Source organism: Oncorhynchus keta, chromosome 10 (genome assembly GCF_023373465.1).
Source record: "Oncorhynchus keta strain PuntledgeMale-10-30-2019 chromosome 10, Oket_V2, whole genome shotgun sequence".
Lineage (NCBI taxonomy): Eukaryota > Metazoa > Chordata > Actinopteri > Salmoniformes > Salmonidae > Oncorhynchus > Oncorhynchus keta.
Genome location: NC_068430.1, coordinates 12377842 through 12390817, shown reverse-complemented (window position 1 = coordinate 12390817; position 12976 = coordinate 12377842). Strand labels below are relative to the sequence as shown.

General features: G+C 41.8%; 1 protein-coding gene across 1 annotated transcript; it reads right to left on the bottom strand.

The window, feature by feature from the left end:
• Positions 1-1138: 1138 nt before the first annotated feature.
• LOC118388223 (protein ILRUN-like) lies at positions 1139-10094 on the bottom strand. Its single transcript, XM_035777054.2, has 5 exons — positions 9731-10094; positions 8888-9042; positions 8533-8730; positions 6558-6865; positions 1139-2958 (listed from the first exon to the last, which is right to left on the bottom strand). Exons 1-5 carry the CDS (start codon positions 9886-9888, stop codon positions 2923-2925), a joined length of 855 nt encoding a protein of 284 aa, XP_035632947.1. The 5' UTR covers positions 9889-10094; the 3' UTR covers positions 1139-2922.
• Positions 10095-12976: the final 2882 nt, after the last annotated feature.

Here is a 12976-nt window from a genome sequence, read left to right as displayed (position 1 = left end):
AAGTCTGGTCCTTTCAGGCTACAGACTTTAGTCCCTAAAAAATCCAATGTATTCTATTCTCCAACATTAAGTGGGGTTGTTTCATCATAAATAAGTTGTTTCTCCTTTTCAGGCACTATACATTTACATCTAACATTAATATGTTCATATTTTCAGTCTGCAACAAAAGTTATGGGTTGTTTAATGAATGTCAATTTTTCTACCATTGTCCAACTGTAATTTATTTTTATTTTTTTTACATGTGTATGCACTGTATATAGTTTATTTTACATGTGTATGCACAGTATATAGTTTATTTTACATGTGTATGCACAGTATATAGTTTATTTTACATGTGTATGCACAGTATATAGTTTATTTTACATGTGTATGCACTGTATACCGTTTATTTTCCTCTCTTCGTGACATGCAATGTGATTTAAGGTGCAGCTCTCAGCAAAGTCAGTGCGAGTAGTACAAAAGTGCAAGTGAAGGTTCACGAAAGGTAAACGTGTACATTTGGGGGATGCTGTGGGAGTTTTTCCATTGGAACTTTAGTCATTGTGATAACACCACTTAAGTCAGTGTACAGTAAGATGAAGAAGTGAGATGGCCGACACTGAACCCTGGATAGAAGAGCCCACTGTGAGGAAACATCATACCTGTCCCATAAACCAACGGCCACACCATAAATGTGGGAAGCAACCCCTCTTTCACCACTACTGCTTACTTCTCACCAATAGACTTCTAGTTGTTTGTATTGCCACAGTAATGTTTTTCTCTGGGACCCAATATCTCATTGTTCTGTCATTTGGGAACTGCAGCCTCATCCTAGTGGTTAGAGTGTTGGACTAGTAACCGAAAGGTTGCAAGATCAATATCCCTGAGCTGACAAAGTAAAAAAAATCTGTCGTTCTGCCCCTGAACAAGGCAGTTAACCCACTGTTTCTAGGCCATCATTGAAAATAAGAATTTGTTCTTAACTAGTAAAAAATACATGTAAAAAATCCTGGCAAAAGAGAACATATAACTGTGCTGTTGTCTCCCTGCCAAACGGGGCCGATTCCAAGGAATCATTACCGTCACCTGCTAACCAATGTTTCAAACAGTGTGTTACGTAAGTCAAAACTGAGTCAAAAAAAATAAACCTGGTGCCACATTTTCTGTTTCAGTGTTAATTTAATCGTACAAATGTTCATTTATACATATAGGAAAAAGGCTTTAATTTGACATTTTCTCTTCTCATGAATGTTCTATCATAAGACTATGCAAACGCGCCACTCTCCATGCCATCTTGCTTAAAACTGCACCCTCCCACCAAAATAAAAAAACGGAATAAAGCTAAGAATGAAACACTCTCTGGTTTCAGAGTAAAATGCAGAACAGTGAACACAGAGGACTAACATAATGCCCTTGACAAATACATAAATATGAAAAGCTGGTGTGAAAGCACAACAGCCACAAGAAAACAGGGACTTTTCATCAGAAGAAACCATAAGATAAGACTCTTGTATGAGCATCTACAAGATATTTAGTCTATGAATAACAATTGTCATCAATTTCCTTGTTTTTCATTTACTCATAACCTTGTGGAAATTGTGAAACATTGAAGGGGAGAAATCTTGATTGCTTGAAGAACGTGAAGGTAAATCAAATAAATTAAAATAACATTCCAAATGGGAAACAAATTGCATAACATGATGTTAACTTGGTTGATACCATGTAATTGTAAACAATAATTAATATGACTACATGTCGTAATAGAGCATTCCACGTTGACGCAGAGGAATGAATGAATTCCAGGGTTGAACCTGTCCTTTTGAGCGTATGCACCCACTCTACTTAATTTGACAATCAAAACGGGACTCAACGTTGTTAAGTGTGGAAGAAAACTAAAACACAGAGAATATATACTATTACAACAGACAATAATATCTAGATCCAGACAGCATACAGAAACTAAATCAAATCACCACTTGTAAACATCTGAAGTGACATCGTGCAAACTGCAGAAACAAAACAAACGGTGCTGATATTGTCAATGGCTTGAGCAGTCACAAACCCAGAATATAAATACCTCTCCCTATGATGGGAAAGGGAAGTCTGTTTGTCAATGTCTGTCGTGATGTTTCAGAGACCATTTGGTTTGGTTGTTTAGTTAATAGCACCATCTGCTGGCTCTAAAGAACAAGTGTTACCACTGAATGATCCATATGTGTCGTAAGTACAGTACAGCAAAGGCTTGTTTACGGGGCAACTCATTCACAGGCCTGTATCCTAATTTCTGAAACACCTGTGGAGAATTATAATTTTTTTGATTAGTATTATTTTGTTTAATCTATTTAGATACATAACCTACATAACCTACCTGGCCTACATACATAGGTCACCACAACTTCTTTACCAAAGTTGTATCCACCACTGTGTTCAGTCAAATCCAAAAGGAAACTATACACGTGCACACATGCACAATTCAGAAAACACAGACAAGGATTCAAATCCTACAATAATAGCTCAACAGGCAAAATAGTTTTTGATGGCTTTTTCTCACACATTTCATTTGCTCAAGCTCACACACATCCATCCTTTTGCTAAGCTCAACCAGCAGTGTCTACCCTACACTAATGAGGTGTGTTGACAGCTACAAATAATAATAAAACATGTATGTAGTAGAATGTAGGATTTATAGCACTCTTTATGTCGCATTCACTCATGCTGATCTTGGGAGAGTGCTGATGATGCTGGTAGGGTGTTCACTGGGATAGGTGCCTCCTTGTTCTCACTGTAGCTTGTGTTTTGGTGGAATGGGGTAGGGCTCAAGGGAGAGAGTTGTCTAGAGTCTGTATGAAATATGTGTCCCTCCCCTCTCCAGTGCCCCTGCCGCAAGCCAGCATCAGCATGCCCAGGTCTGTTCAGCACCACCTGGCCTGGGTCTCCATCTGTCTAACTCTGGCCTAACGGATAGGGTCCATGAACACCCTGAGGGGAGAGACAGAACACAGTCAACACAATGTATTCTACGAGTTATAATCTTTCTGTTATTTTTCTCTCTGCATTGTTGGGAAGTATATCACTGTTAGTCTATACCTGTTGTTTACGAAGCATGTGGCAAATATATATATTTTTATGATTTGTATTTGCATGATAGTTCAGTGATCGCCCTGGAGCATTCACATCTGTAATTATGAAGTACTTTGAAAGGCTGGTCATGACAGACATCAACACCATCATCTCAGACACCATAGATCCACTCCAATTCGCATACTGCTTCAACAGATCCACAGATGACGTTATCTCAACTGTACTTCACATTGTCCTCTCCCACCTGTATAAGAGGGGAAATAACTCAGACTTCAGGTCAGCGTTTAACACCATAGTCCCCTCCAGGCTCATCACCAAGCTAGGGACCCTGGGACTGATGGAGATGAGTCAGCCTACAGGAAGGAGATCAGCGACTTAGCAGTGTGGTGCCAGGACAACAACCTCTCCCTCAACGCCAGTAAGACCAAGGAGCTTTGTGGACTATAGTTAAAAGACGGGAGAGCACGTCCCCATCCACATCCACAGGGCTGTTGTGGAGCAGGTCAGGAGCTTCAAATTCCTTGGTGTCCACATCAATAAAGACCTAACATGGTCCACACACACCTGCACAGTTGTGAAGAGGGCACGGTAGCGCCTATTCCCCCTCAGGAGGCAGAAAATATTTGGTATGGGCCCTCGGATCCTCCAAAAGTTTGACAGCTGCACCATCGAGAGCACCTTGACTGGCTGCATCACAACTTGATATGGTAAATGCACCACCCTTGACCGCAAAGCGCTTGAGGGTGGTGCGGACAGCGCAGTACTTCACTGGGGGCCGAGCCCCCTGCCATCCAGGATCTCTATATCAGGCAGTGTCAGAGGAAGGCCCGAAAAAATGCCAAAAGACTCCACCCACCCAAGCAAGGCTGTTCACTCTGCTACCGTCCGGCAAGTAATATCGGAGACGTGGCCAACAGGCTCCGAGCCCGCTTCTACCCCCAAACCATAAGACAGCTAAATAGTCCATTAAGGGTGCCCAAAATATCTTCACTGACCCTACGCAAACTCACTAGACTATATACATTCACAAAGTATTCAGAGTCCTTCACTTTCCCCCCATTTTGTTACGTTACAGCCTTATTCTAAAATGGATTCTAAAAAATGTCCTCAATCTACACACAATAATGACGAAGCGAAAACAGGTTAAGATATTTTTGCAACTTTATAAAAAATACTTATTTACATAAGTATTCAGACCCTTTGCTATGAGACTTGAAATTGAGCTCAGGTACATCCTGTTTCCATTGATCATCCCTTTTCTCCCCAATTTCGTGATATCCAACTTGTAGTTACAGTCTTGTCCCATCGCTGCAACACCTGTACGGACTCGGCAGAGGCGAAGGTCGAGAGCCATGCGCCCCCCGAAACACGACCCCGCCAAGCCACACTTCTTCTTGACACACTGCCCGCTTAACCCTGAAGCCAGCCACACCAATTTGTCGGAGGAAACACTGTACAGCTGGCGACCGAGGTCAGCTTGCATGCACCCGGCCCGCCACAAGGAGTCGCTAGAGCGAGATGGGACAAGAACAATCCAGCTGGCCAAACCCTCCCCTAACCCGGACGATGCTGGGCCATTCGGAACAGGGCAGGCCCCTACATACAGCACAGCTGTATTTTTCAGAAAGATAAGCTCAGACGTATGTAAGGAAGTACCTCAGTCTATTACTGGCTCAATAAAATCTGTGAATGAGCAACAGAAGCATGTGTTTCTGAACAGACTAGTTTACCCAGCCAAGAGTGGCAGTAAGTTAACAATGCTGGAATAAAATGGATTGCTCTGACAGAAGTAGGAGGTGATTTAGAGCAGGCACACACAGCTCTGATGGCTATTGCACCAGTATATGGTTGTGAACTGACAAAGGGTTATTATGGCATAAACAGGTAAATTAATAAAAGGGGAATAAACTGGGCAGATGGTGGATGTTATTGCTCAGTGAAAACCACCAACTGACACGTAGGACCAGTTTCCCAGAAACAGATTAGGACTACAAGGTGCTTTCAATGGCGAATATCAGTTGAGAATGCTTTTTAGTCCAGGATTATGCTTAATATGGGTCTGGGAAACCCGTAGAGTTGACCTTTAGAGCAGGGGTGTCAAACGTACGGCCCTGTTGGCCGGGTTAAGCAAATTAACCCATTCAATCCGGTGGTTTGAGCAAACAAAATAGCACATTTTGTTTTGGGGGGGCACACAATCTCAATCAACACTGAAATTACTAAAACTAGGCCTCTCGAGTGGCACAGCGGTCTATGGCACTGAGGCACTTGAGGTTTCACTACAGACCCAGGTTCGAACCCAGGCTGTGTCAGCAGCCCGTGACCGGGCGGCGTAAAATTGGCGCAGCGTCGTCTGGGTTCGGGGAGGGTTTGGTCGGCCGGGATTTCCTTGTCCCACCGCGCTCTAGCCTGCAAACTGACTTCAGTCACCAGCTGGGCGGTATTTCCTCCGACAAATTGGTGAGGCTGGCTTCCGGGTTAAGCAAGTAGAGTGTCAAGAAGCAGTGTGGCTTGGCAGGGTCCTGTTTCGGAGGACTCTTGACCTTTGCCTCTCCCGAGTCCGTAGGGGAGATGCAGTGATGGGACAAGACTAACTACCAATTGGGAAGAAAAATGGGTAAAAGTACAAAAAAATATATAGATGAAACTGAGTAGAAATGATAACGGCGCTACATTTACAGTCTCTTCACTCTGTCCAGCTCGTTAACAGTCAGGGAGCACAAACAATTCCAAAAGCGTTGGAGAGTCATTTTTATGGTGGGGGAAATATAACAGCCCTCCAGACCTCACAGGGATATTCCCCAATGCTGGAAGGGTGGGGCCTGAGTGAAAACGTTTGGGAACGCCTGCCTTAGAGGAACTGCACAGATGCATAGAATACCAAAGAGCTCATGTGTGTTTTCTACATCTGTTCAACTGCATAATGTGGTACGATGGAGCACGGTGGTTGACATGTTACATTTTCCTCTACTACTATTGTTTTGCATAGAAGAATGGTGCAATTTTTAGAAGGTCTGTCTGTTGTGTCTGGTCACTAAGGTGACAGATAGGCTTACTTTTGAGCCAGGTGAGGGTGCAGTAAACACTGGAAAAATGTATAACGTGTCGAAATCACAACAATGCTTTTCATAGATTACTGATTAACAATACTGATGGAAAACAATTTATCTGTGCCACAATTCAGAGCAGAGATCTATTGTGATTTTTCCACACATACTGTAAAGCTACAGTAGTGGCATCATCTGGAAAACCTGAGGGCTATTGCACCAGTATATGGTTGTGAACTGAACACTGTACTCTTTTGTGACAACAACATTTTTTATTTTGAATCGGACGTTTCAAAACCAGCCATGAATAGAGCACTTTTTACACACATCCAAATGTGGCACAGAAATTGAACTTGTGCTCCCTCAATGTTAAGCAAAAAACAGCGAGGAGTGGACATCAGCTTGTTTCGAGGCAAGCTAACCTTGGTTCATTCATTCATTCATACATACCTGACTGTAAGTCACTACTGACAGATTGTTTTGTAGCCCATTCGATGCTCTATTTACAGCGTTGTGAGACAGTCCGTTTTCATCTTGCTGGATGGCGTCCTGCCTGCCCTCCCAGGCTCCTCCAGGCTCTTTGAAGTTGTTGTCGTCTCCGGCGTCGTGTTTGCTCTTCTGTGGCGAGGCAAAAGGGTTGAAGTCTCCCTCTACGTTGCGGTGCGGCTGGGTGTTGAACTCCGTCTCGAAGCAGGAAAGCTGCTGTGTCACGCCCAAAAGGCCACCCACCTCCACGCTGAGGATCACCCAGATGACGTCTGTGTGGACAGAGAGAGTGACACACACCAGGCATTAAGGGTGACTTGTTCTGTCCAGGAGACAGCACTGGTGGTAGTGATAGGAGTTAAACATCCAAAATGCTCAGTAGTCAATTAGAAAAAAGTTTACTTTACATTTTGGTCAAGTTGACCAATTTCAAGACATTGATTGACTACTCAATGTTTTGAAAAAGTACTTCACACTAAAAACGTTTCATGGGTCCGAAATGGATCCGTGGCTTTCCCACCCGACCCAATATATATATATATATATATAGGTCTTATTATTTTTCCCTCACTGAGACACGTTCCGAATAGACCGGAGGACAGTCAGACCCCTTTCCGAAAAGGACAGTGGAAAACAGACCCGTGCTGGTTCAGATCCGAGAGTAGAAAGAGAGAGAAAGAAACCGCCAACTGGGCGCTGCCAGCGCCATCAATAAACAAGCCATATTGGCCAAATGATCCACAGGCACATCCTTAAAAAAAATGTTTTGTTGTGTTTCGATGAGCAGCATATTCAAAACATTAGAATCTATTCATTGCTTTATTAGTTTTTACTTTCATTAAAAAAATATTTGTCAATGTCACAGTTCAGCTGTTGGAGATTTGAGCGATAAATGCATCAGGGCATTGCATGCATATAGGCCTAAATTATATTGTATGATATTAATATGATAGGTTATTTAAAGAATTTATTAAATAGGCCTACAATAACAATAATGACTGAACAATTGATAAATACAAAATGCATCAAACCTAAATAGCGAGATGCACACAGTCCATTTGGTCATGCCAGCTTTCTTATCTTTGTCCACTACAATATTAAAACTTGTCCCCGGGGAAATTCCCCTTGTCGGCTTCTTTTCACTCTACTCTTTCCTTTTACGTCAATGAAGAAGGACTTAATCTTAGCAATCAACTGTAGCCTAGGCTGTTATTTATTTATTTTTATATTATCTCTCTCTCTCTCTCTCAGCATGTGAGGGAAGCAGCCGGAACCAGTTTCAGCTGGACAAAAGCTGTACGTATTATTGAGTTGCAATTAGCTGACACAGATAACAAGCTCGCAATTCTCATCACACAAAATTAGGACAGGTCCAATTGGGTCCAATCAGTAAATGCATTTTAATTGCACATACCCGAGACACGTGGCAATTATATCAGACCTGAAAAATATCTGAGACAAAAGTCTGAATTTAGGACCCAGACCCGCTACGGTCCCGTGTCGGATCTCAGAATTTCAGGTCTGTTGAAACCGTGAAGACCTGTAGTCAGCACACAAACATGCAGGTTGACGTTTAATGTCATGAGTCTTGCCCTTTAGGCAGAACTGAGCGGTTTCTGCTAGATGGGCCAGCAGCAAAGTCAAAATTGGCTATATTGTAAAAATTCATGAAAACAAACATTAGCTTTTTGGTCTTAATTAAAAGGTTAGGCATTATGGTTAGCAGTGTGGTTAAGGTTAGGGATGAAATCAGATTTTATGACTTTGTGGCAGTGCCAGCTACTGACCACTCAGCAGAGCTGCCTCCAGAACAAGATCCATGTCGATAAACGCTAACCTGCCACAAACATGCAAAGGTTAACATGTGTGGATAATTTCTAGACTTGGTTACACACTTGTGTTGTCCACAAAACAGCGTGTCTGCACCGTTTGGACCTACCTCCGTAAAACAGCCCTGTGGGTGTGCACATCCTCCATTGGCCCTGGTACATGCCGGGCGCTGCGGGGCTACGCATTTGCACACTGACGTCTGAGATCTCCTGGGGTTCCAGACAGCGCACCATCACTATGTTGACGTGGCCAAACTGGTCCCCTCCAATGTACTTCAGACATACCCCAGGTGGCCAGGAATCTGCACCTGTGAAAGAGACAGACAAAGAGATTACACACGTTTACAGGCCAGTGGTTTCCGGGTCTTACATTGCAGTGAAGGTTTTTCTTCTTGTGTGACATTACATTGATGAATCATAGGTATGGAGATATGATGTAGATGTCTGAAAGGTAACCCCACCCACCTGTGTTCTGTATCCTCCAGGTCTTTGTGAATGGTGTGTCGGGGGGAACAGACTCTCCCTCACCAATCGTCACATCCTCCACAAAGGACATGGATGGTGTGTTGATGCTGGGACTCTCAACATCATAATAGGCACCGATGGCTGCCTGTAGATTCCTATTTTAATGGCAAAAGGCATTTAGAAGAGTGGGTGAGTCAATGCCATGTTTAATTAGCAAGTATTCAAACCTGATCCAGTTCCTGAAACTACTTCACAACAAGAACATTTAAAAGAAGGGAAAAAATGTAAAAGTATATCTTGCTGATAATGATTTTCCCTTGCAAGAATGAGTCGAGGTCATTTATCAGGATTGTTTTATTATGTTCACTGATAAAGTCTTGATCACTAGCCTAGATTAGCTCACTACCGATTAAATTACGTCATCATATCACAAACACTTGTGAGGTGATATAAAATGTACGCCTAGAGCCTCTTGGCGCAAGCTTTAACATTAGCGGTATATCTAGACCACAACTAGTTCAAACGCTTACAACTAATGTTAGCTAGCTGACGTTACACAATTAACAAATCTGGTCAGGTTAGTTATGGTGAATATTTATGCTGCAATACGTCCTTTTGTTTTTAGCAAAAGGTAGCTAGACTTAATTTGTAACAGATGACCAGTGACTAACTATCTGGCGTTAGCTACAGTTTCACATAGCTATGTCCTAGCAGGAATGACAGTCCGTGCAAAATATCGACACAATACGCTATACATGCAAGAGAAAAAGAGAGCCTCGGGGACTACTCAAAATGTACCTAGCTAGCTACTATACAAGCTAGGCCCCACATCCCCGAACTCACCAGTTGCTCATGTCAAGGAAGAAAGCGCATCCCGCCGGGTTGACCTGGAACCCCAGCAGTCTTTGGAACTCTGAGATGAGGACGTCCTTGTCAGTGGTGCCCATGCAGTTGAATTTCTGAACGAACTCCGGGTCCAGGTCTATGTCCATGCCCTCCATTGGCAGGTCTCCCGTGGCAGCGACGAGGGGTTCTCTCCTAATTTAGTCCGAGGCCTTGTCCAGTCATAACAACCAGTTCAACAACAACAAGCGTAATACGCATGGCTGCGGGAGGGACAACGTTGGACGTCGGTGCAATCGAACGTCACCTTTCGTCACGGTGTATGGACTAGAATTAGAAATTAAAATAATTAATTTAATAGGATCTCTATGTGTGGACTTTTGTTTACGTCATCTGTTGCTATTCGAATTATTATTTTCATTGGCTTTTCTTTCGTTAATGATAAAACAGATTAGGTCATTTAATTAATGCTATTCATCCATCTTTTTGTAGTTACTATACTAAACATGCAACAATTTCAAAGATTTGACTGAGTTACAGTTCATAGAATGAAATCAGTCAATTTAAATAAATTCATTAGGCCATAATTTATGGATTTCACATGACTGGGCAGTCAGTCGCACAGCCATGGGAGGGCTTACCCCAGCCACTTGGGAGCCAAACCCAGTCAGTTTTTCACCACAAATGGATTTATTTCAGACAGAAATACTCCTCCTCTGGGATCTTTTATTTCAGCTCATGAAACACTTTACATGTTGCGTTTATATATATTGTTCAGTATTGTTAGCTCTGGTCCATGGCACAGCTATATATTTTGATTTCAGTAACTTGGTTAACCTGCTTTTTTGTATCCCACAGATACAAAAAAAAGCTATGCAAGCTACTTACCTTACGGGTGCGGGTGATACGTACCTTACACATGACTCGCCAGCCTTTAATTTTCAGGTTTTGACACACACACACATAAACTTTGCAGGTCCGTCAACCTATTTAAATACCTCACACCCTACAGTAACCTGTAGGTCTTGAGAGAACCTTCATAAATCCGCAGAACGTTAATAACCTATTTATTCACACTTTATGTAGTATCCTGTAATACTTAGTCCATATCGCATGACTCTGTATTTAATTTAAAGTTATTCCCCTTTGGTAATTTATAACGCATACATAAATGCCTTGTATCATATGACACTGTATTAACTATGAAGTCAGACACCTTTGGTCATTCATAACACAGACATAAATGCCTTGTATGTGACTGACCGGATCAATTCGATCTTAAGTAGCAACATTTGAAATTGTGTTTTTTACATTGGATAAAAATAGAGACTTAAAGCTATAAAATAGTATATCATACACTACAGTTGAGGAACAATGAGAAAGTAATTCTGCTTTGAAAGTTGATAAACTGGTAACCTCACTTTTGAGAAAATGTCCTTTGAATGTTTTGGTACCTACTGGAGAGCTCATCTTTGTCTACACACATTCAGCATCGTTCACACACTCTTAAGCTTTAGCCCCACCCATCTCTTTAAGGGTTGATCCAAGCGTTCTGTCCTAACAACAGCAGCCAAGCACTCAAGCTAACATGCTAGCTACCTCCAGACACAAATGAGAGAACAGCTCACTCTGACCATTTTATTCGCCCTAACAGATCTGGTTCGGCTGTTTTTATGTTATCCAGAGCATTGGTGACTGCAACTGTGCTGCTGGCAACAATTTATTATTTTTTTGCCAACGTTAACTGACACCGGCCATATTCAACGGGTGTTGAACGTTCGTAAATGATTCTGTGCTCGGGAACACTCAGGCAAGATTGCTCTGAAATCTAGGTAGATAGCCAGAGAGAATTTACCAGCTTCGTCTATCAACAGCTGTCGCAATGACATCATGAACATTCTATTGAAATGGATACTTGCATTGTGGAGTCTTTTGTTAAGACATGTAGCTAGCTAGCTAAACAATTAACCATAATCCCAACTCACAACGTTATTACTCTGCATGAAGAGAACCAACCAGGTTCAATGTTAGCTAGATAACATTAGCCTATAACTAACAAAGCAAATGACTCTGAGATATGAATAATATTACTACACAGATCATACATGTAACGTTAATTAGTGAGTCAGCCAGCTAACATTAGCTAGCTAGCTAACAGTACACTTGAACTTGAAATGAAAATGACTTTCTGACAAAATTAGAAACGTCTAATATCTGAAAATGTAGCTAGCTAGAACATCTTACCCATATACGTGGATGGATGCTTCTCCCTCTCTGTTACGGATGTCATGGTTGCTCTTAGTTTGAAGACGTAATCCGGAGACAGGTGGTTTCTCCATCTCCTTAGCTATCATACTCTATTTCCACTGATTTCAAAACTCGGTCCTCCAGAAAGTGGAGAGCAACACTTATGCCATTCTACTACGCAATTCATTTTTTTTAAAGCCGCATCAGACAGGATTACCTACACATACTGACCAGCTCAAATAGACAGAAGCATGCTACATGGCAGACCAATCCGAACTCATCTCTCGACATGCCCAGCCCACTCATTATCTCAGCCAATCATGACTCGCGGGAAGGTTGCTCACTTTTTCTGTGACTAAACCAACTAGGCTCGTAATTTAACAATTGTATTCGTATTTACAGATGGCATAACATTTTGTTATTAAGGCACATGACAATTCACATATTCCAGAAGGTATTTCTGCCAAAAACGCATTTTGATTTTAAAAAAAGTTTACTTTCAAATGGCTCTCCTGTGAAGAAGTGACGCTTCGACATACTCCTAGTTTCCTGAAACGAGTCACATATCATATGATGCTGTACTCGCTAAAGTCAAACACCTTTGGTAGTGGTCCTTCTGTAGCTCAGTTGGTAGAGCATGGCGCTTGTAACGCCAGGGTAGTGGGTTCGATTCCCAGGACCACCCATACGTAGAATGTATGCACACATGACTGTAAGTCGCTTTGGATAAAAGCGTCTGCTAAATGGCATATATTATTATTATTATATATTAGTTCCTAACACGTACATACAGGCCTAATGATGAAAACACAAATGTATTAACAATTAGGGAATTATCATTAACAGCTAAACCAAATACATATTAAAGACATGTTTAAACCATACATTTCCTTTTATTTTTACATTTTTAAAACAATACAAATACATGAAGTTTCAAAACAATCCAGCAATGTAATTACATTGAACATTACACATGGCTGTGAATAGTGTAGCTTGACC

Bases quoted from the DNA above. Each gene is read 5' to 3' on its own strand.
- LOC118388223 (XM_035777054.2), bottom strand. From the start codon at position 9,888: ATGGAGGGCATGGACATAGACCTGGACCCGGAGTTCGTTCAGAAATTC. The intron at 9,043-9,730 runs GTGAGTTCGGGG...CCATTAAAATAG, and splicing joins TTCCTTGACATGAGCAACTG to GAATCTACAGGCAGCCATCG. The intron at 8,731-8,887 runs GTGGGTGGGGTT...TCTCTTTCACAG, and splicing joins CTGGAGGATACAGAACACAG to GTGCAGATTCCTGGCCACCT.